This window comes from Poecilia reticulata, chromosome 1, assembly GCF_904066995.2.
Source record: "Poecilia reticulata chromosome 1, P_reticulata-male-v2, whole genome shotgun sequence".
NCBI lineage: Eukaryota > Metazoa > Chordata > Actinopteri > Cyprinodontiformes > Poeciliidae > Poecilia > Poecilia reticulata.
Genome location: NC_088830.1, coordinates 622,335 through 646,355, shown reverse-complemented (window position 1 = coordinate 646,355; position 24,021 = coordinate 622,335). Strand labels below are relative to the sequence as shown.

Sequence of the window (24,021 nt, the reverse complement as noted above, 5' to 3'; positions counted from 1 at the left end):
TTATAGTCTGTAAAATATGGTAATGTGGAAAGACATTTCCAAGGAAGGCGCTACATTAGCTGCCGCATCAAGATTAAAGTTACATCCTACATGCCTGATGTTCAGAAGCTGTCCAGTGATGTCTGCAAACAGAAGTCAAACACGTAGAACACAATCCTACCATAGGTACATATATTTAGTAACAAAGTGGTTGTTTTTATAAATTGATTAGTTTTATAAATTGATTAGCTCTAGTGATTGATTATGATAATTATCATTCATAATTAAGTGTTTATTTAACCTGCTTGACTACGAGGCGAGCGCAAAAGCTCCTTACCGAGATGCACCTGCATGATGAGGTTAACGCTGGTTCGTTAACCACTAACACACCGGCCAACCGGGATCACATACATAAAGTTTACAGGGAGAACAGAGCCTGTTGCTGGGCAGTGTGCTGAGATGTAAACGCCAAATATAATTCTTTGTTCACAAAGATAAATCATTCTCGCCGCTCCCTCAACGCGCACCTCTGAAAGCGCCACTATGAGTTATTCCTGCTGTTCACATAGAGCTGCGCAAGAAGAGCTAATGCGGTGGGTTTAAGCTCTTACTCTCATGTACAGTTCTCCAAAGAAACATAATTCCTCACAGGGGGTTGATGTAAATAAATATCCGTACAGGTCAGTCTGTGTTCAGTTTGAGTGAAAGGAGGCGCACGCCGATGTAAACTTAGATATAAAGAAGTGAGAGCGCAAGGCAATGCGCGGATGTGTGATTGGTCCGCGCTCCCGGCTTTAAATGCATGAACTATAAATCTATAAATAAACTATAAATCTTCACAGCAAATTCAAAAGTGTTAGATTTCCAGTGTAAGTGTTGTATGTTAAAAATGGTGTTAATTCAACACTTGTTTAGTCTAATTCAACAAGATGAGTGTTAGTTTCCCTAAAGAGTTTGTGTTATTCCAAAGAGTTAAATGAAAGCCATCCTGTCAAGTGTTGATTTCTAAATTAACACCAACACTAACTCAGTCTGGTGTTGATTTAGAAATCAACATAGAAGAGTTCATCCCACAGTTGTAACATATTTGTGATATCACTTCAGGGGAGGAGTTACAGGGGGTTTCAGGGGTGCAGTAGGCCCCTGGTCCAGGCCTAGGGGGGGCCCAGATGGGAGGCAAAATATGCCTTCACGGATCCAATTTTTTAATCATATCTGACAAGAGCTATAAAAGGATGGCACTCTCCTGTTAAAAATTGTACACGATACCCCAGTAGGTTATATAGTAGGGTGCCCAATTGTTGACTCACGGTTGCTAAAAACCTTACCAGACTGACTGATTTTAGTGACATAGTGGGTATAAAATATTGAATAAAATGTTCTGCTACATGACTGGCTTTAATTTCACTCTTACATTTAACTTTATGACACACAAAACTACAAATGAATCGTCCTTATTGTCTCCAAGTGCATTCTGGGTAAAGCTTGTCACCAACGTCATCATCAGTCACTTGGAAGCAAATGGCAAACTAGCTAAAGCAGTGTTTCTCAACCTTTTTTGGGCCAGCAACCCCATAGCCTTTATCCAGGTCCCCACCAAAGAATTTGTAGGCTACTTTACACTATCATTTTATTATTACTATCACTATTGTAGATGTTTTGATTTTTATGCTTGTTTCTGTATTTATCATCAAAAATAATTTCCCAGAGAACAAAAACAGCAATGTGAATAGAAATTATTTTCACAGGTGTCTACAAAAAATTCAATGAATGGACATTCAACTTAAAATCAGCAGGCCTAACAGCAGCCAATAAGTGGAAAAAAATTCTTATTTTGTGCCATTTTCTAGTTGCTAAATCTTGCACAAAATGACCAGATAAAAGATGTTCAACAATGCCAGTTTAAACTTTGATTTATTTGCAAAACGACTGAGCTTTGCAACATTAAAACATGGTTAGAACTCCAACTACATCAATCATAGCTTTTCTTCTCTTCAGTGTTTATGTCGGTTTCTGGTGGTGCAGCTCTGTGCTGCCTTCAGGAGAATGGGACATCAGAGTATCATCCATAAAATTTCACCCACATGGCATTTATTGTTCAAACCAGTGCCTTCATTAGAAAAAAAAAGTTCCAAGTCCTATTGAACGCCATACAAATATGAGACATGGATTATATCTATATATAGACCTGTCTAGGCCTGTCCCGATAAAACAAATTTAAACAGGATGAAATCTTACAAGAAGTAGTTGTTACTCAAAGCTGAATCCCTTTTTAAGAAAAGCTCGTCTGAGGTTCTTTTGTTCAATTAATCAATTAATCGCACGATAAATTAAACCTATCGACCTCATTTTAATTATCGGCTTTATCGTCTCTTCATGCCTTTTTTTCTTCCTGTTGATGACACTGAATGAAAAAAGGCTCAACTCCGGTGCTCTCCACTGACCCTCCCTTCCTCATTTCCTTAGTCTAATGTCCAGCGGACACTACACGAGTCGTCGGCAGATTGTCGGCCCATTTCCAAAACCTGAGAGACACAATAGCCGACAGAAATCCTAGGTGTAACGCTTCGATCGGGTTCGTCGTGCCGTGTGGTGTCCAGCCACATGGGCACAAAATAATGGCTACAAGTCCAGTTAACTAATTTTAAAATTAGGCATTAATCAGTGTTTTACTACAATTTACCTGTTATGCATGTGGCTAGAGTCAGCGTAAAGTCCTGACTGAATGAAAAACATTGTAACCTATTTATGTCACGATAACGAACAGCTGAAAAGTTACCGGGTTCATCAACTGCGGTAGCAATTTGGCTCCAACTCCTCCCCTTGTCATTTCTATATTCTTTGTAGGAAATGTTGAATAATGTTGTTTCCACATATCATCTCCAATGTCTGCTGGACTTTGGGTTTCCCCATGTCAGCTGTTTGGGATTCCCTTCTGTAATTTCCCCTCAGAAATCAGGGGGGTGAATCCACGCTTTCTGATTGGCTACCTTGTGAAAATTGTGTAGTGTGAACTATTGCATTAGGTAGTCGGATGTGCCCATCTTCTCTATTTAAATCTAGGCCAATATAGGCCAATATAGTACAAAGACTTCATAATCTGCACTCTTTTGGTTGAATGCAGTATGTATTTCCATTTTGGCTTCGTGTTGTTTAGTTTTTAATCAAGTAAGTTTTTTTTGTAATGGAGACTGAGAATCCATTTTATTTTTGTTTTTGGTCATTTTATTTATTTAGTTTATTAGTTCCAGTGTTGTGTTCTTTTGAAAATAAAGTGTATCTATCTATGCATTATCAGTCATTTCCATTAAATCAGTGTCAAAAGGTCTTGAAACAATATCATCGTTTATCGCAATTATTTTTTAGACAATCGCTCAGCAAAATTTGTAATCGAGACAGGCCTAGACCTGTCTATTGATTTATAGATTAATAGTTTTACTGGACAGAAATTACAAAGAACAAATCTGGTTCTTGATCAAATCCTAATGAGTCAAATTGAAAGTGTCATGGAGTCATCAGCCTCATGACATTAACACTGATATGAAAAATAATATTGAAGAAATAAATATATCAAGTCTAATTCAAAACATAAATAAGTGATAAGTTCTCTACTGTTATGGTCTGTAAGATATATTTATTCTCAGTATTAGATATGGTCTCAACAAACCCATGGCATTTCAATAATATTTTACCTTTATCTGGAAATGGTGTCTGTTTATTCTTGCCATAGAGTCCTCTGTATTAATTATTGTTCAAAAGATTTTGTCATACCACTTTATTCCTCTGTATTTACTTTAGTTTCTTAGTTAATTTTTGCATTTTGTTCATTCATTTCCATTTAGTTTCCTTTGATTAGTATCGTCCTCTCTCGGTTTATTGCTATGTCCATTTTAGTTTCTGTCCTGTTGCTAGATATATTTGATCATTTATTGACGCTCACCACCAGTAATCTTCACTCATCGCCTGCTGCGCCGCCTAATCGTCATGTGTTTCACATCATGTGTTGATTTTTCACTGTTCAGCATCAGATTCTGTTTTTATGCCATAATTCACATCTAGTTTGTCGCTCCGTTTTATGTCCCACTTCTCCTGTTTCAGAGTTTTGCGCAATGTGCTCGTCATTTTTTTTTTTTTGACCCCCTAAGGTGCAGGGCGGTCAGGAAGCGTATCGATGGGGAAAAGGCAGACTGGCATACACCTTTTAAAACAATGGAAACAATTTTAGTATTCTGATTATTGAAATTTAAAAGTGCTGTGGTACCGTTGTTCTATCACACCTGTTTCATACCGGACCACTTACAGCACCGGTGTTAACGCTATAAAATGAACGTTCTCTATCATGGAGGGATTTCTTTATTTAAATGGGTTCATTTTTCAGAGGGATTCAAAGTGAGGGTATCGTGATTTTAGTAATTACATGTTTATAAGAGCGATTTTCTGTTGTCCTTCCATGGAAGCGTGCAGCTTTCAAACTGAAATAAAACACTTTTTAATATAAGTTACTGCTTTGACATGATCACAGAACTGCCAAAACAAAATATGTGCAAAAATCCTCAATAAAACATAAAATATTTGAAAATCAGACAACAGACAAAGTGAATTACAGCAACGTCATCAACCGGTGTAGCGTTGACCTGATGCGGTAAAGCTACCAGTAGCAGGAGCGCGGAGCTGCGCGAATAAGCTGCAAACACTGAAGAGGAGAGCTACCATCGATACAGTTGCAGCCATGCATGTTTTAATGTTACACAATGCAAGTTGCTCAAAGTCTAAACTGGTATTATTTTGCATTTAAGGTGCAAAGTTTACCTTCGACCAAACGCCCTCCAGAGGAATTTTCCGTTTATGCAAGAGTATCGATTCATATACATAGTTCGCTTAACGTACGTTTATTTGTTTGGATATCACTGTATAAAACTGTTTATTATCTTAACCGAACATTAAAACTGTCAGAAAAATCTGGAGGCCATTTGAGTTAACATTATTTAGCTGCGGAGGTCGTTTTCTTTAAGTTTTTGGCTGTAGACTGCAAAACGGGGTAGTGGCTGTGCTGGACCGCTGGCTTGATCTATACCACAGGTGTTAAACTCCAGTCCTGGACCATTGTCCTGCAACATTTAGATGTGCGCTGCTGCACCACACCTGAATAGAATAATTAGGTGACAACAGTTTGGCGCAATGTGGGCCATCCCGTCCTTCCAAACAGACTCCAGGACGTGTCATGGATGGTGGCTCATGCGATCCTCCCGGTCAGAGCCGTTATGCACTCCTGCGGCATGTCTGCGGCGTCCATCTGCCCCCGACCCGGTTGTGGCGCACTGGAGTCTGTGAGGCACCTGCTGTGGGAATGCAGCGCTGCTAGGGACCTGTGGGCAAAGGCCGGCTCCTTGCAATTCCCATACTTGCCAGCAAGGGAGGTCCTTGATACGCTAGTGCTGTACGAGGTGAGCCACCAGAAAAGGGTGAAGAGGGACTTCACAGAGATGTGGCTCACCCTGGTCACCATCAAAGACGCCATATGGACCTCCAGAAACTTGCTGGTAAGCAGGCGAAGGCAGATGCCCCCCGTGGCTGTGATCCGAATGGCGGCAGCAAGAAGGTAAACGACTAGAGCTGCAGGTGGCGCGCCAAGGACACAGCCACAAAGAAGAATCGCCTGCGCCTCCATGGACGAAGGAGCCGGCGCTCCACGGACAGAGGTCCCAGCAGCGGCGGCCTGGCTCTCCAGGTGAGGCAGGAGGGAAGGAGCAGCAGGGGGGGTTTCCCCTCTGAGCACCAGCCCCGTTTGGAAGGACGGAACAGCTCCAAACTTTGTAAGGAATCACCCCGGTCCTGCTCAACTTTTAACATACAGAGTTTGGTTTTAACATCCTTGTTCTTATCTTCTTTTAGTTGGAATTGATGTGATAAATTGTATTTTACTTATTTATGCAAAAGAGAAATTTCTGTATGAATGTGTGATGTCATAAATTGTCCTAAGTAACAAAATATTTCGAAAGAAAAAAACTAGGTGATTAGCAGGACTCTGGAGAACGTATCTATGCATTGAGGAGGCAATTGAGCCATTTGACTCGGGTGTTTTGTACCTGTGGCATATCTAAAAACTGCCAAAATGTTTTTTTATTATTATTATTAGTATGTCATTTTGGTGACTGAAGCCTGTTATGATGACTTCAACACATTTCTTCAGAAGGTTGGCATGACTTTTAATGCTGTCCAACAATGTTTCTATAAGCTGACTAATTTCTTTAGTAATTATTTCTGACTTTTTAATGCTTTATCTTGTAAACCGGGTGGGCAGAGTAATTTGAATGAATATGATGGTGACACACACAGGTGGGTCTGATTAGTTTTGCTCTCACTTCTTTTTAAAATATTTATTTATTATACTAATGTTTCTGCTATATTTCCTGTTTTTTTTCTTCTAGGCTGGTAGTCTTTCTCCTTCATGTTGGTTAAAAACAAGAGCAGCAAAAAAGACACTTCAACAACAGTGATCACAAGACTATTCGTGGCCGCTTTCAATTAACTTTCAAAGCTTCACCTTCAGTGCAAAGTACCGTGAGTATTGTATACTGTCAGTGCTGTTTGATGTTTTGAAATACAAGTAGATTATATACTGCAACTGGTGCTGGTGTTTTTGTAGATTCAAGTGGCATCTAATGTCTTTTAAAATGAATTTGGGGATTATTGATGCTGGGGAAAAAGGTTTTAATTGCTCTAGTGGCTTTTATTTGGTAGTAAATTTACCAAAAAAAAGTGGGCAATGAGAGAAGGGGAAGACTGGGAAGCGAACCCATGACTGCCGCATTGAAGACTAGAGCCTCCACATGTGGGTTGTGCTTAACCCCTGCACCACCACAACACACTCTGCCTGTAGTATTTTAAAAGTCATATTTCTATGTTGATATATACTTTACACTGTTCTGTGTTAGATTAACACGTTCATAGTGTTAACTTTTGACAAAATACACCAGTGTTGGGTTAGTCAACACTGAAGTGTGTTCAATTTCAACTACTGTGAGTGTTGATTCAACTATATCACAAATAACACTTTCAATAGTGTAATTTCTACACCATCCAGAGTGGACCAATATAGACACTTTCAAAGTGTTGAATTCAACTCTGTAGGAGTTGACTGAACACTTCCAAATTTGCTGTGTTTTAGGAATAAATCTGCTCCACCAGTGAAATGCTCAGAGCAACAGAGACTCTTGCAATCTGGCTTAAAAAAAATAAAAATAAAATTATTATCCCAAAAACAAGGAACGCTTAGCCTGGTGGAGGGGGATGGGTGGTGGGAGCTAGTAAAATATGTCATAATATTTTCGGGAAACCTGTGGGAAACCTTGATGTTATTGTGTTCAATGACATCAAGGTTTCCCACAGTGTTCAATGACATCAAGGTTTCCCACAGTGTATTATAAGACATATTTTACTAGCACCCACCACCCATCCCCCCTCCACCAGGCTAAGCGTTCTCCAGTGGTGGAGAAAGTACTCAAAAAATTTACTTAAGTAAAAGTACAAATACACAGTCAAAAATGTACTCAAGTAAAAGTAAAAGTACCACAATAACCTTTTACTTACAGTAAAAAAGTACTGGCTTTTAAAAATACTTAAGTATTAAAAGTAAAAGTACTTGCTGAATACATAACCTAATCGCTAATATCATTAAGTGTGCCGATCGTATTTAATTTTAATACATCAGAAATGTGCCCTTTTAATAAACAAAGCCACAGATTAAACATGTTCTTATTGTGTTTATTCTCTGTATAAACACAGAGAATAAACTCTGTGTTTATACACAGAGTTTCTTCTCTGTGTTTATTCTCTGTATAAACACAGAGAATAAACTGTGTGTTTATACACAGAGTTTATTCTATGAAATTTCTATGATTTCATAGAAATTATGATTTCTATGAAATTATAATTTCATAGAATCATAATTTCTATGAAATTATGATTCATAGAAATTATGATTCTATGAATCATAATTTCAGGGATGGCGACATCTTGTCTCCTGTCCTAACATAGCATGAACATCATTAGTGACATTTATTTAGAAAGAAATCCAACTGAAAGGGGATGGAAAGAAGGTGTGGGGGGGAGGACATGCAACCAAGGAGTTGCATGTCCAAGACCAGCGCCCCGCGCTAAATGACACAATAAAATTACGTTTACCTATCAAAATTGGTTCTCATATTGATCTGAAAGATCCACATTCCCATAAAAACACCTAGATATTAAATACTTAGAGCTGACCAGTATCAATTAAAACTCATTTCTTTCTGTTTTGCTTTCATCGCTGTGCTACAATCCGCAGAGATCTGTCAGGACATCCCTATAAAAATAACGCCCTTGTCAGAATATTGCCCATGTCAGAAACCACAACTGTCTGCACCATTAAACCATGAAACATAGCAATTAACGGTAAACAACGTTCAACTATGAACACTGTCCAACGGCGCAACAAGCAAGAAGTAACCAAGCAGAAGGAGCACCGTGAATGTTCTCATCCTCCCTCCTGCTGCGATGTTTGCCATCATGACAGGAGACGAAATCAATCAATGAGCAATGAGAATGCTCTGTGTCTATACATTCAACTTGTACTTATTCGCCGATTAAATAAATGTGTGTGTATATATATATATATATAGCTACTGCAGTGTACACAAGAACAAAGAACGGCTCTCAGTGAGGCTTCAGTCCTTTAGGACTTAGTAAAGATCCGTCCAGAAGAATCGGACGGATCTTTACTGAATGTCATATCACTATATTGCACTTTGGTCACAGCGTTGTCCCATACGACACCTCAGTCAACACACAATAATTCAGCGCATGAGTGACAACTTTTTTTCATCGTGGATGTAACATATGTGTCTCTGTACAGCTAGCTTTGCTAGCATCATGTCCACAGCTCTTACCTTTCTTTAAGCTTTCCTTCCAAGTGACACTAAAAGTTGGACGAAGTCCCCACCGTCTGTGAAAGCAAAGCGCTGCTGATTTTACATGTAGCCCTATCTTATGATTTATGCAGCTATTATCGATTAGACAAACATCTTCTCCCGTTCAAAGGAAACCACTGCACATTTCTTGGAGCTCCACGTGCGAGTAAAGGGGGAGGTGATGGGTGACAACATGCACACAAGTGACATTATTGCTCGGATTTTACGGCGCCACCTTAAGTCCCCGAACTTCACATTTTTACGGAAAAAAAGCTCAATGCGAATTGGATGTAACGAGTAATGCTGCAGTTTTCTAGAAATGTAGTGAAGTAGAAAGTACAGATACTGTAAAATGTAGTGGAGTAAAAGTAGAAATTATCCATTATTAAATCTACTTAAGTAAAGTACTGATACACGAAAACTCTACTTAAGTACAGTAACAAAGTACTTGTACTTGTCAAAAGTGTTAAAGTGATTGGTAATTGTTAAACTTTTTAACTATTGAAACAATTTTTTCAATAATTTTGCTGATGAATGGAAGGTTGAAGATCAGCCTGTAATTCTGCAGTAGTGATTTATCCAGATTGTTTTTTTTTATCAGTGGTTTGATAACCGCTGTTTTTAAACCCTGGGGGAAAACACCTTGGGCCTCATGTATAAAGCTGTGTGCGCACAAAAAATGTGTGGCACCATATTTTACGCACAAGTCGGAATGTATAAAAATTAACTTTGCATCAAAGTTTGCGTAAATATACACACACTTTTTCACTGGCGTAAAAATGTGCGGCAGCCACGCAAACTTTTTCTGTGGACAATATAAAACTACAAAACGTCAAAACTCACCTAAATACACTGAAATCTGACGACATTCAGTTATTTAGACCAAGAAGCATCAAACCCGATGTTTTTTTCATGATTTTAATATTTTATTGTTTAAAGAAAGGTAAATGATTCAATTGAATCTCATTTATCCTCAGACAATAACATAACACCCACACAAAATAAAGAAAATAAAAATAAAAAGATGCGAAAACCTCACTCTAATGTAAATAGTACTCTTCCTCAGTTTTTGTCTCAAAAAGATGCAACACATTGGTCTGTGCACCAGAGCGCATGAAATGCATCTATGGGGTAATTTCATTCTCACTAAAAAAAGAAAACAGGGTTGGATCAGCAGATTATCTCCAAACAGGTTTGAATATTTTAAGGTGATCAAAGTGTGTATACAATCACACATACATAAGTAGCTGTGCCAGGGGGCACACCTAATACGTGGCACAACGTAATTGTGGCACAGCGCTTTGGCTCTGATGGAGAACATTTCCAATGGAAGGATTCAGAGGGAGCGATTGATCAGAGATCATATTGGTCTGCTGGGAAATGTTGATGATGGTTTATTAGCGTTTAGATTGCCTGGACTGATTATCCTGGAGCTCCGAGTAGAACTTAAAGAAGGAGCCGTGTGGTACCAGTACTGGTCCAGCTGCAGTCATCCTTCAGTGGAGCCGCTCGCTTTGTGAGAATGTGCCTTTATGGACGGAAAGCATCTCTATTCTGTAAATGTACAACTTCTGCACATCATTCTACTATTTAGCATAAACGTTCACATTTCCACTCAAAAGGCTCTCTGACAAGCTGTCATTCTTTAAATCCCTGCTGGATGTGTGACTGTTCAAACAGGCATTTGCACGATCTCTTATTTATTTTTTTAATTTGGATTTTTTTTCTTTAAAATTTATTATTTTTGTTTTTGTGACGTGACCTTGTGCCCTGAAAGCACATTTTACATAAAATATAGAATTATTATTATTATTATTATTATAAATACTTATACTGCTACAAGCAAGGATGTTGCCATGGTTATTGCTTCACGTGATGGCAGACTTCCGGGTATTTATATGAATTTACATATGTATTTAAGGGTGGCGACAGTGCGGGAGAGCAGCTGCGCTCTATTTCCCTCCAATTAGGATTTATAAAGGAAAGGTGCGCAGCCACGTGCGTGCGCACGGCTTTATGCATCCAAGTTTTTTTGTGCGCAGCACTTTTCTAAATTTTTCCGTACGCCAAGTTTTAGTGTGAAAACTGCTCACTCTTTTATGGATGAGGCCCCAGATGAGAAGGATGAGTTTACTGTTTGAGTCAGATCAGATGGAATAACAGACAGAACTTTCTTAAGTTGTGGATATTTTATCAAGACATCATTGAGTGGAGTTTAATTTATTTATAATTTATCCTAAATTTGTATAGTTAAGTAGTTGAAACTGAGTCATTATTTATGTTTTGTTATGTTTGTACATAGCATTGGTACTAGATTTAGATTTATGTGCAGATTAATCCTCTAATTTTTTTAATTTTTTCTTCAAAGAAGTTAGAAAATTTATTGCAGGCCGTGTTTGATTGGAGTTCAGGTGGTACAATCACAGGAGGGTTTGTGAGCCTGTCAGCTGTTGCAAATAAAGCTTGAGCATTGTTAATGTTTTTGTTTGTTTGTTTTGGATGAAAAAAAACTTTCTTCACCTCAATGAGAGCAAAACTCAAGTTCTGTTATTTGGTCAAAAACTTCAGACTACAAACTCAGATCAGATTCTTGGTTCTTTAGCTCGGTCTTATCAAACCTCTGCTAGGAATCTTGGTTTCACTTTTGACAGCTTTTTAACGTTAGACAAACAAGTTAGTTCTGTCGTTAAGTCGAGTTTTTACCACCTTCGGCTTTTAGCAAAAGTTAAATCTTACTTCTGTTTTAAGGACTTTGAATGACTCATCCATGCCTTCATAACAACTCCTCTGGATTACTGCAACTCTTTATATAGAGGGATGGATAAATCACAGATTCAGCGACTTCAACTGATCCAGCACGCAGCAGCACGGCTTCTCACAGGAAGCATGACCATATAACACCAACTCTGGCATCTTTACACCGGTTGCCTGTGTAACCCGTAATTAGTCAATTAGTCAGACTTTTATTTTTACGGGCCCACTTCCTGTTTTGCCCCCAAACTCTTCAACTTATTTAAAGCCCCGCCTCAGCGCAGTTTAAAACACCACCTGTTCCACTGTGATTGTGACTGGCTGTTGGCGTCTTGCTGATCATCTCTCCTTGGAAAATTCACCCAAATCTCTGAAAGTGATTTGAACTATTGGTGAGTTTGCTTTTTTGATAGCAGTATTGTTCAGCATGAAAGTTTTGCTCGATTGCTCATTGGAGCATTTTTTTATTAGAACTGTGGCAGTTGTTACCTGGGCTGTCACCAGGATTCAGCTGATCGCAGTCTAGCACTCTCTGCTGAAAGGTAATTGATAGTTTTGTGAAAGATTTCATTACTTTTGTAATGAAATTGATTGAAAATAGGATGTAGCTACATTTAAATTGATATTGCGCAGTATATTTTCTTTTTCCTCACACTGCTTGAGTATTTTGAGTTGATTTATTTTCTCTTGATTGATATTTTGAAAGTGAACTTTGATTTCAACTTTAACCTTAAATTGATTAGTTTGAAATATGATTATTCTTTTTGTTTATCTAAATTATGGTTAAGTTAACCTGACTGAAATGTTTAGTTTAATTATTGAATTTGATATTTATTGTATTTGTGTGTTTGCACATACTTATTGTTGATAAACCGCCTAATGGGTTTTTTTTTTTGGCCTTTTAGGTCGGGTTTTTTTTTGATGGATCAGATTCTCAGATCATCTTCTGAGCAAAGGATGGCGAGCTAAGGACAAGAACTTTGATCTTTTGAATTTATTTATTTTAATTAATTTGACCCTCATTGTGTATTTGTAATTGTTTGTTGTTGTTTTTTTCCCCCCCTATCATCAATACAAAAAACACCAAAACTAAAACAGTGATTGTCTTCATTCACACCTCAGGCTCCTTCAAGAACCATCTTCTGATACTGCTTTTGTAGCCGCAGTTAGCTGCGTAGCCCATAACTGTTACACCTGTTTTTTATCGAATAGATTTTAAGATTCTTTTGTTAACTTATTAAGTTTTAAATGGGTTAGCCCCCCCTTATCTTCGGGACCTTTTAAATTTCCGGTCTGTGTCCAGAACTTTAAGATCTAATAATCAGTTATTACTGACAGTTCCTCGGACTCGACTTAAGAGTAAAGGAGATCGAGCTTTTTCTGTTGCTGCTCCTGTTTTATGGAATAACTTACCTTTCCAGATTAGATCTGCCCACAGCCTGGATCATTTTAAATCGCTTCTTAAAACTCATTTTTACTCTTTGGCATTTAATTGATGTATTGTTTTGTGCTCTGTTTTGTTATTTGTGTTGTCGTTCTTGTACAGCACTTTGGTGCAGTTTTATACCTGTTTTAAAGTGCTATATAAATAAATTTGATATTGACATTGTTTATGATTTCCACAAAGAACTTTTCCCTTGCATGTGTTAGTGTAGAGTGATAGCTTTCCAGTCTCTCTTTATAGATTTCATAACAAACATGAAGTTGAGTTTCATGCCATTAACGTTTGGCCCTACAACGAAGTCTTCTTGCAGATCCAACTATTTGCACATATCCTCCTGGAAACTTGTACCTACCAGACACAATCTTCATTTTAATGGGAGCAATGGAAATGTACTTACATTAGTTGGGTTTGTGTTCTGGCTTGCTCTGTCACAAACTGGTAGCTCCATTTTAACGTAGAGTGTGCTTCTGTCTGGTCTTTAGCAGAGGAGAAGGTGAGAAAGCGCAGCGTCTCCATGGCAAGCGAGAGGTGAGGGGCGTGTCTCAGTGACTCTTCATAGTAGAGGTATACCCCTACAACAGGTGAACCGTAGTTTTGAGTCCACAGGACATCGCCTGAATAGCAAGATCACGAACACTTCAAATCCCTGCTTGACGGCTGAGATAAGAGTCAGGAAATGTATAATCCACACAGATCCTCCTACCTGATTCCCGGTCAACGGTCACCACCAGACCATCACCACTAGACACCAGATGAGCCATTTCTGGAGAAAGATTACTTAAAGTTAGTTCTAGGACTTGGCAGTATAACATTGTGTACTGCTCTCTTCATTAACAGAGGAGAAGGTGAGAAAGTGCAGCGTCTCCATGGCAAGCAAGAGGTGAGGGGCACCCTAGCAGAAAGTGCCTTAAAAAAACAACTGCAACCAAATATCTTGTGAAGTCAACAAAGTCAGGAATTCCAGACCAGACCTTTATGCAAAAGCACCAAGAAACTTATTGTTTAAATATATCCTTTGTGATGGTCTAAAACATAAGAAAAGAAAATACAGTGAGTTTCATGGTTGTAATTTGATAAAGTTTAAAAAAGTTCAACAGATACAAATATTTTTTGCAGAAGTTGTTGAACAAACTATTGGTTTAACTTTGTGAATCTGTGCATAGAGACGTACTGTAGCTTTGCTTCTCATCATAAGGATGAGCAGAGTAATCGTTGTACGTAGCGTTCCATCGAAGCTCTTGTATCTTAGTATCAAACATGGTAACCATATACTCTGGAAACAAGGAGAAACACTCATTAACTTCAGACTAATTGAGTCAGGCTCACATGAGCCTGGCTCCTGAAGTGCTGTGTGTGTGCGCGACAGACCGGTGCGTCCAATGTAGAGCAAAGGAGTGTTGGGACAGATGGACTCAGAGGAGGAGGTGGTTAAACTTGTTTGCTTTTCGCCCGTTTCAGGATCCACTACAAACCACACGTCATGTTTTTTTCCTGTGTAAACATGCACGTACGCACGCACGTACACGCACACACACACACACACACACACACCAAGAAGGAAGGTTATCTACAAACAGCAGAAAGGTGTGTTTATACAGCACTATGCTGTAAAAGTAAAACTGTATGGTTTGCTTCCTTCTTAGGAAGCAAACCAAACGTCTGGCTCTTGCCAGACGTTTCTCCAACTGTATCACACACACTCTCTCTCTGTGTCACTCTCTCATCAAGAGACAGTTTTAGCTCTACCTGGTTCAAATTCAATAAAGGAATGCTGTTATTACATTTATGCAATAACATGTTTATTTTCTTATTTAAAAAAAGTAATATATATTCTAATATTGCAGGAAAATGGCTAAAGAGGTTGAATGAAAAATCTGTTGAATATGCCAATTTTTTAATCCGATTAATCATCAGAATAATCAATAGAATAATCGATTAATAATAAAATCGTTACTTGTCGCTCTAGCAGAAAGTGAGCAAAAAAGCAGCCAAAGTCCAGAAAAAAACTATTAACAAAAAACTTAAGAAAGTTTAAAGAACTGTGATGATCAAGATCACCTAACATAATCAAAGAAGTTCAGTCTCCATGGGAGAAATATAAAATGAAATTAGGAATGACCCTAGACTTTTGAAAAAGTATTTGTCTTCTTTTAGGACAATTTACAATGAAAGAAAGATCAGAAATTGATGGGAAATGTATAAGATCAGACCTGTGTAGAGCATGCCATCAGAGCTTCTGCAGGGGGAGGATTGAACCAGCTCTGGGATGGTAAAAGGCAGTTTCTGTGGAAAGAGAAAACCGTCATGCTTGTTTTGACAAAAAAAATAAAAAATACAAAAGAAAATGTGACACAATATAAACAATCTTACCATCAAGCCCTCCTTATATTTTCCACCAAGGACGTACAAACTGCCATCGTTAGGATCTGGGAGAAAACCAGGCCTACATTTTAGAAACAGAAACAAAACAGTTAAACCTGTCAAAAATCTTTATAATTTCTAACATTATTGCTTTGTTAATAATTAGTCAATTACAAATCACCAAAAAGTTCCAGACAAATATGGCATTTAAACAAAAGATCAGCCAAACATAATGTAAGGAATACAGTGTTTCCCCCAGTGTATTATAAGCCTGGCGGCCAGCCAAGCTTTGCTAGGTCCCCCACCAGGCTAAGCGTTGCTTGTTTTTATTTTTAGAAAAATTACTAATTGTAGAAAAAAAAAAAAAATCGCTTTTTTTTTTTTCTTTTGATAAATCTTTAAGTCGGACTGCAAGCATCTCTGTTCTGAGCGTTTCACTCGCGGAGCAGATTTATTTCTAAAAGGTTAGAAATAAGTTTATGCATTTAAAGCTGGAGAGCGGAACAATCACACAGATGCGAAAGAAGCCGTTTCTGCAAGCACGCCACAAACAGAGCCGTTTGAGATGTGCAAAAGCACATTTGGACGAGCCAGCTTCATTTTGGAATAAGGTCCTGTGGACTGATGAAACAAAGATTGAGTTGTTTGGTCATAAAAAAAGGTGTTATACCTGGCAGCAAAAAAACACAGCATTTCGAGAAAAACACTTGCTACCCACTGTAAAATTTGGTGGAGGTTCCATCATGCTTTGGGGGTGTGTGGCCAGTGCCGGCACTGGGAGTCTTGTTAAAGTTGAGGGTCGCATGGATTCCACTCAATATCAACAGATTTTTGAGAATAATGTTCAAGAATCTGTTACGAAGTTGAAGTTACGCCGGGGATGGATATTTCAGCAAGACAATTATCCAAAACACCGCTCCAAATCTACTCAGGCATTCATGCAGAGGAACAATTACAATGTTCTGGAATGGACATCCCAGTCCCCAGACCTGAATATCATTGAACATCTGTGGGATGATTTGAAGCGGGCTGTCCATGCTCGGCGACCATCATACTTAACTGAACTGGAATTGTTTTGCAAAGAGGAATGGTCAAAAATACCTTCATCCAGGATCCAGGAGCTCATTAAAAGCTACAGGAAGCGACTAGAGACTGTTATTTTTGCAAAAGGAGGATTTACTAAATATTAAAGTCACTTTTTTGTTGAGGTGCCCATATTTTTGCACCTGTCAAATTTTGTGTTAATGCGTACTGCACATTTTCCGTCAATCCAATAAACCTCATTTCAATACTGAAATATTACTGTCTATATTAGTTATTAGATATATCAAACTGAAAAATCTGTTACAAACATCCAAATATATAGAGATAAAAATAATTAAGATTAATAGGGGTGCCCAAACTTTTTCATATGACTGTATGGACCAATATTGAGCGTATATAAGGAGAACCGGATTATAAGGCGCACTGTCGGCTTTTGAGGAAATTGAAGGTTTTTAGGTGCGCCTTATAGTGTGGAAAATACGGTATTTGTGACGTCACTTCAGGGGAGGAGTTACAGGAAGGGTGGGGGGTGCAGCAGGCCCCTAACCCAGGACCAGAGAGGGGCCCAGATGGGAGGCAAAACATGCCTTCAGGGATCCAATTTTTTTAATCACATCTGACTAGAGCTGTAAAAGGATGGCCCTCTCCTGTTAAAAACTGTGTACAATGCCCCAGTAGCTTATATAGTAGGGTGCCCCATTGTTGACTGATGGTTGCTAAAAACTTTACCAGACTGACTGATTTTAGTGACATAGTGGGTGTAAAATATTGAATAAAATATTGTGCTTACATGACTGGCTTTATTTTCACTCTTACATTTAACTTTATGACACACAAAACTACAAATGAATTGTCCTTATTGTCTCCAGGTGCATTCTGGGTAAAGCTTGTCACCAACGTCATCATCAGTCACTTGGAAACAAATGGCAAACTAGCTAGAGCATTTCTACGGACTAGGTTAACATGATTTGAATTTGTGTTGTTTCATCATTAGTGATCATCATTAGATTTCATCATTAGCCTGATGTTTGTTGTTTTCTTGGTTTGTTGTACTTCATGTCAGATGGATTTCAGAATGACATAGTCGAATAGTGTGGTGATGAATCTTGGTAGCTCCGCTGTTGCATGTTGTAAAGTTAAATTATCATGAGCTTTATTATTTGGGCTCGGTCATTAGCCCCGTCCCCGAACAAGTCGGTCCAACGCCGACTTGTTCCGCTACTGCGTCACATGTTTGCCTGAGGAGCAGAGGCAGCAGAATGGCTGGAGCTTATTATAACAAGGTAAGTTCCATGTTAAAATGATCATGTGTCAACAATTTCACTGACAGAGTCACAAAAACTCTGACGGAGTTGACAAAATACCAAACTACCTCAATTTATATTATGTTATTCTGAAGGAGGCCATATTGTAGCTCATCAGGTCCATGAAATCTTTACATTATACCAAAATTAAGTTTTTGTTTCACAAAATGTCATCAAAGTTTTGTAAATTGTCAATTATGGTGTTGACACATCATGGTTGTGACAAACAACTTAGGAATAAAAAAAAGAAAAAAACTAAAGAATAACATAAGCTAACCAGAGCTAACTCGCCCTCTTAGCAAAGGAAAAGGAAGGAAGTGGTCATGGGGTCCTCAGAAATTCTGGTGCCCCCCAATAATGCCTGATTTTTTTACATTCTTTTCATTTCTGACGGTGTTGACAAAAACTAGGGACAAATTTCAATGGAGTTGGAAAATATATAAAAATTATTTTTAATTCAATTTATTGATACTTTTATAATTATTTATATGACTACTTATACTTAATTGTCATAATATATAATTTTAGTATTTCTTTAATTGTTTTAAACTCTTATAATGTATTGAGTTCTGCTCCTGGACAAGGAATTTTAAAGACACCAGCCACCAACTACAAGGTATAAAATAAAAAAATATTCAGCAAACACCAGGAAAATATACATTGTTGTGCTCACATGACCCAGGTTAGTTTAGTCAGATATTTGAAAAAAATATATTTTGTGTATATTTTATTCAAATTTTGTGCTTTATCCATAGGACCCGTTTTGTCCCTATCCTCAAGAATCACTGGGAGGCATTAATTTTCTGTTTACGCAAGAGTATCGATTCATATACATAGTTTGCTTAACGTACGTTTATTTGTTTGGATATCACTGAATAAAACTGTTTATTATCTTAACCGAACATTAAAACTGTCAGGAAAATCTGGAGGCCATTTGAGTTACATTATTTAGCTGCGGATGTCGGTTTCTTTAAGTTTTTGGCTGTAGACAGCTAAATGGGGGAGTGGCTGTGCTGGACAGTTGGCTTGATCTATTCCACAGGTGTTAAATTCCAGTCCTCCAGTCCTCACTGTCCTGCAACATTTAGATGTGCCCCTGCTGCACCACACCTGAATAGAATAATTAGGTGATTAGCAGGACTCTGGAGAACGTATCTATGCATTGAGGAGGCAATTGAGAAATTTGACTCTGGTGCTTTGTACCTGTGGCATATCTAAAAACTGCCAAAATGTTTTTTTATTATTATTATTAGTATGTCATTTTGGTGACTGAAGCCTGTTATGATGACTTCAACACATTTCTTCAGAAGGTTGGCATGACTTTTAATGCTGTCCAAAAATGTTTCTATAAGCTGACTAATTTCTTTAGTAATTATTTCTGACTTTTTAATGCTTTATCTTGTAAACCGGGTGGGCAGAGTAATTTGAATGAATATGATGGTGACACACAGGTGGGTCTGATTAGTTGTGCTCACACTTCTTTTTAAAATATGTATCTATTATCCTAATGTTTCTGCTATTTTTCCAGTTTTTTTCTTCCAGGCTGGAAGTCTTCCTCCTTCATGTTGTTGAAAACAAGAGCAGCACCAAAGACACTTCAACAACAGTGATCACAAGACCATCTGTGGCCGCTTTCAATGAACTTTCAAAGCTTCACCTTCAGTGCAAAGTACCGTGAGTATTGTATACTGTCAGTGCTGTTTGATGTTTTGAAATACAAGTAGATTATATACTGCAACTGGTGCTGGTGTTTTTGTAGATTCAAGTGGCATCTAATGTCTTTTAAAATGAATTTGGGGATTATTGATGGCCAGTAGTTTCTGGGGGGGGAAAAGGTTTTAATTGCTCTAGTGGCTTTTATTTGGTAGTAAATTGACAAAAAAGTGGGTAATGAGAGAAGGGGAAGACTGGGAAGCGAACCCATGACGGCCTCATTGAAAACTAGAGCCTCCATATGTGGGTTGTGCTTAACCCCTGCACCACCACAACACACTCTGCCTGTAGTATTTTAAAAGTATACTTTACACTGTTCTGTGTTAGATTAACACGTTCATAGTAAAGTATGGTAATTTTCTTGAAATAGCACATTTTCAGGAACAAGGCAATTCATAGTACTTTATATGAGTTAAAAGGAAATGCAAACAAAATAACAAACCAAAGGAAAGAAAACTAATCTAATGTTCTAAAGTATGTAAACTAAATGCTCCTGTTCAGGGCTGCTAAGTATCTAATTCCATTTCTAAATAGTGAGTACTCTACAGTTTCTGATAAAATAAGCTAAAAAGTGACTGATCTAATTCCTTTTCTGGGTTTAAGTGAGTACTCCACAATTCTAAGTTTGTTCTAAATCATTTTCTGGGTTAAAGTAATATAAACTAAGCAGTGACTGTTCCTGTTAAGTATTTCTGGATTCCAAGTTCGTAGTTATTCTAATTCTGATTCCATTTGTGGGCTGTATAATATTGATCTAAATGGTGCGTACGCCACAATTTCTGATATTACTAATAAACTAAAATAATCCTTTTCTGGGTTAAATAGGGAGTACTCCACCTAAAACAAAAAAGAGGAAGGGACACATTAGGGCAAATGGCAACATTCAGACAAAACAATAGGCAAAACAAAGACCCGAGTGATGCCGGTGACGTCAAAGGGCCATGAAGAAATGTTACTGAGCCCCTGGCAAAGTCCGATAGAGGTGTTATCAAGGCATGATGTCCTTAGGAGAGCTCAGCTTCGCATCTTCTTCAGTTTTGTCAGTTCTGTGATCATGTCAAAACAGAAACTTATATTAAAAGGTGTTTTATATCAGTTTGAAAGTTGTCACCCCAAATGAGAGCCTTGCCACCCCTGCTGCCACCCCAGCTGGCAACTATGATTTCAATAAATGGTTATGAGAAATCGGACATTAAGCGCATGGATCTCTTTATTCAGACAACATTGAATGCAACACAATGTAACCTGACACCTACTGCTGAGTAGCGGGAAGTGCAAGAGAAGGATAGAGCTCGAGGCAGCAGCATTGATATGGATGGATATAAATTACTGAACTGGACATTACGTGACTTATCGTGCGCCACACCTGCGCCATTTCTGTCCATTGAGTCAACATTATGGGTGGTCAGAAAATCACCACAGTCACGCAAAGAATCTGAAAAATGGACGCAATATTTAGCGGTTAATTCAACCCTATGAATTAGATAACAAGGGCTTCAGATTTAACAGGTGAGGAAAAAGTTTTAACTTAAAGAAAACATTGAACAAGTGAGCAGTGGATCAGTTATGCTAGCCTAACTGTTGCTAGTCTTCTATTTGATAACCTTAACATGTGCTGCGCAGTTAGGTGTGTTTTGGTTCCATTAGCACTAAAACAGGTCAACCTGCCCACCAAGTCATCAGTAGAGCAGGTGTTTAAATCGGCTAATCAAGCACTGCTGTGCTCAGGCGAAAATATATTAATAATGACAATATAGACATCAAGCCTAGCAGCATAATGTAACAGACTGAATGTTCTCTTCTGGTGTTTTTGCTACTTTTTTGTGTGGGAAATGTTTGTTTTTTGGTGTTGATACCCCTGATCGGTAATCTCTGCTCTATCTGCTCATTTAGCTGTTGTCTGACGGTTGCCATAGCAATGGGTCCGTGTAAAGTCGACACACAGAGCAAGAAAAGGCAGAATAGAAGTGGTGGTTGGTTCCGTTTATCAGCTTTATTGTACCTTTATTGTGGCGCACCGCAGCCGCTGTAATTCATAAAAGTTAAACAAGCAATAAAAACTGAACTAATCAAACTACAGCTCCTACAGCATATTTAAAATAAAACGATTGACCAATATAAGAGAAATTTGCCCCTTCTTGGATCTTGACAGAATTAACAGAAACAAAACTGCTTATAGATTTGTATCACGGAGAATTTATCGAACATCAGTTTTCTCCTCTTTATTTTAAGTCGTATTTAATATATCTGATAACAAATGATGGCGCTACTAATATTTTTGTGACAGATTTCTGCTCGTCCTGTATTGGGGTAAAATGGTTTTCTGGACATAACTCAATGAATCAGCGACTAATAGGTGCTGTCCAATCCAGTAATACATATCAATTAACAGGAAGTATGAAAGACATAAAAATAATTAACTATACTATATTAAGAAATGATATTTAATCCTCAGTCGTGAGCCGGCATGTCGTGCTTATCAGTGTCTCTCATGGTATGAAGTAGGTTATATAACTCAAAGGGTCTTTCCTAAGGACCCACACTGTTACTGTTGTATCTTTTTTTTTTTTTTTGCCCCAGCCTGGATTTTTACCCGGGTCTCCCAGGTGAAAGACTTGTGACTTACCCATTGAGCTATACAGTCAGCGCGAGCTATACGGCCCTCGGGGCAGTCACCCCCAAACTGGAGCAGTGGCTAAAACAGATCCCAGGAACAACATCAAACATCTCAGTCCAGAAATGTGCAGTTCTAAGCACAGCCAAGATACTGCGCAGAACTCTCAAGTCCCCAGGCCTCTGGCAGAGGACCCGAGCTCAGAGGATGAAAGAGAGAGACCACCCGCGGAGGGTGAGAAGGGATTTTTTTTTTTTAGCATATATATCAGTAATTCTTGAGAATAGGGACAAAATGGGTTTTAATTTTCACATAATTTATTTTTATTTCTCAACCTTATGTACAAAAAATATGACAAAAAATGTTTTGGAAATGTAAAGATGCTAAGGTACAGGCTCCCAGTTGCAACAATTTTTTTTTTAAATTTAATTTTTAATCAACCTGACATGGAAAGTTGTCATCACCATCTGACAAAAATAAATAAAAAATAATTTTTAATGACCATAATAGTGATATTTTTACTCATTTTACAGACATGCTTCTCAAGAAACAAAATATTAAAACAAAAAACAACAAAAGTCCATCTGACGGAGTTGACACTGCATGACGGAGTTGACACAGAACTGAAGGTGGTGACAAACTAGTGAGTAAAATGAAAAACTTGGTAAATGTGAAGTAATGCAATTTATGTAAAATACATTAAAATGAATTAATTGCACAACTCTGGAGTTGACAAAAAGCCAAACTACCTCAATTTATATGATGTTATTCTGACGGAGGCCATGTTGTATCTCATCAGGTCCATGAAATCTTTATAATATATCAAAATTAAGCTTCCATCCATCCATTTTCTTGCACCCTTTTTCCCTCAGTGGGGTCGGGAGGGGTGCTGGTGCCCATCTCCAGCCAACGTTTTGGGCGAGAGGCGGGGTACACCTTGGACAGGTCGCCAGAGACACACAGGACACACAACCATGCACACACACACTCACACCTAGGGGCAATTTGTAGAGGCCAATTAACCTGACAGTCATGTCTTTGGACTGTGGGAGGAAACCGGAGTACCCGGAGAAAACCCACGCACGCACAGGGAGAACATGCAAACTCCATGCAGAGGGACCCCAGGCCGGGAATCGAACCCAGAACCTTCTTGCTGCAAGGCAACAGCTCTACCAACTGTGCCACTGTGCAGCCCAAAAATTAAGCTTTATTTCACAAAATGTCAAAGTTTTGTAAATTGTCAGTTATGGTGTTGACACATCATGGTTATGACGCGCAACTTAGGAATAAAAAGAAGAAAAAATTAAAGAATAACTTAAGCTAACCAGAGCTAACTAGCCCTCTCAGCAAAGAAAGAGAAAGGAAGTGGTCATGGGGTCCTCTTAAGTTCTGGTGCCCCCAATAATGCCTAATTTTTTTTTACATTCTTTTCATTTCTGACGGTGTTGTCAAAAACTAGGGTCAAATTTCAATGGAGTTGGAAAATATATAAAAATCCTTTTTAATTCAATTTGATACCTTTATAATGATTTATATGACTACTTATACTTGTCATAATATATCATTTTAGTATTTCTTTAATTATTTTAAACTATTATAATGTATTGAGTTCTGCTCCTGGACAAGGGCTTTTACAGGCATCATCCACTGACTACAATGTTTAAAATAAAAAAACATTCAGCAAATACCTGGAAAATATACATTGTTGTGCTCACATGACCCAGGTTAGTTTAGTCAGATATTTGAAAAAATTTTATTTTGTGTATATTTGATTCAAATTTTGTGCTTTATCCATAGGACCTGTTTTGTCCCTATTCTCGAGAATCACTGATATGCTGGCATATGCTGCCATCCCTGAAAAAA

General features: G+C 38.1%; 1 protein-coding gene across 7 annotated transcripts in view; it reads right to left on the bottom strand.

The window, feature by feature from the left end:
• The window catches only part of ern2 (endoplasmic reticulum to nucleus signaling 2), a 95,728-nt gene that overhangs the window by 49,548 nt on the left and 22,159 nt on the right, over nt 1–24,021 (bottom strand). For 5 of the 7 annotated variants that reach the window (XM_008405687.3, XM_081605146.1, XM_081605194.1 and 2 more), the window contains exons 4-9: nt 15,493–15,565; nt 15,333–15,405; nt 14,491–14,613; nt 14,294–14,395; nt 13,826–13,885; nt 13,520–13,736 (exon numbers count right to left, since the gene is read on the bottom strand). In XM_008405687.3, coding sequence (XP_008403909.2) covers nt 13,520–13,736; nt 13,826–13,885; nt 14,294–14,395; nt 14,491–14,613; nt 15,333–15,405; nt 15,493–15,565 — 648 coding nt within the window. The remainder of the gene's footprint in view (nt 1–13,519; nt 13,737–13,825; nt 13,886–14,293; nt 14,396–14,490; nt 14,614–15,332; nt 15,406–15,492; nt 15,566–24,021) is intronic. The other 2 variants (XM_008405727.3, XM_081605178.1) reach the window with 2 other exon arrangements.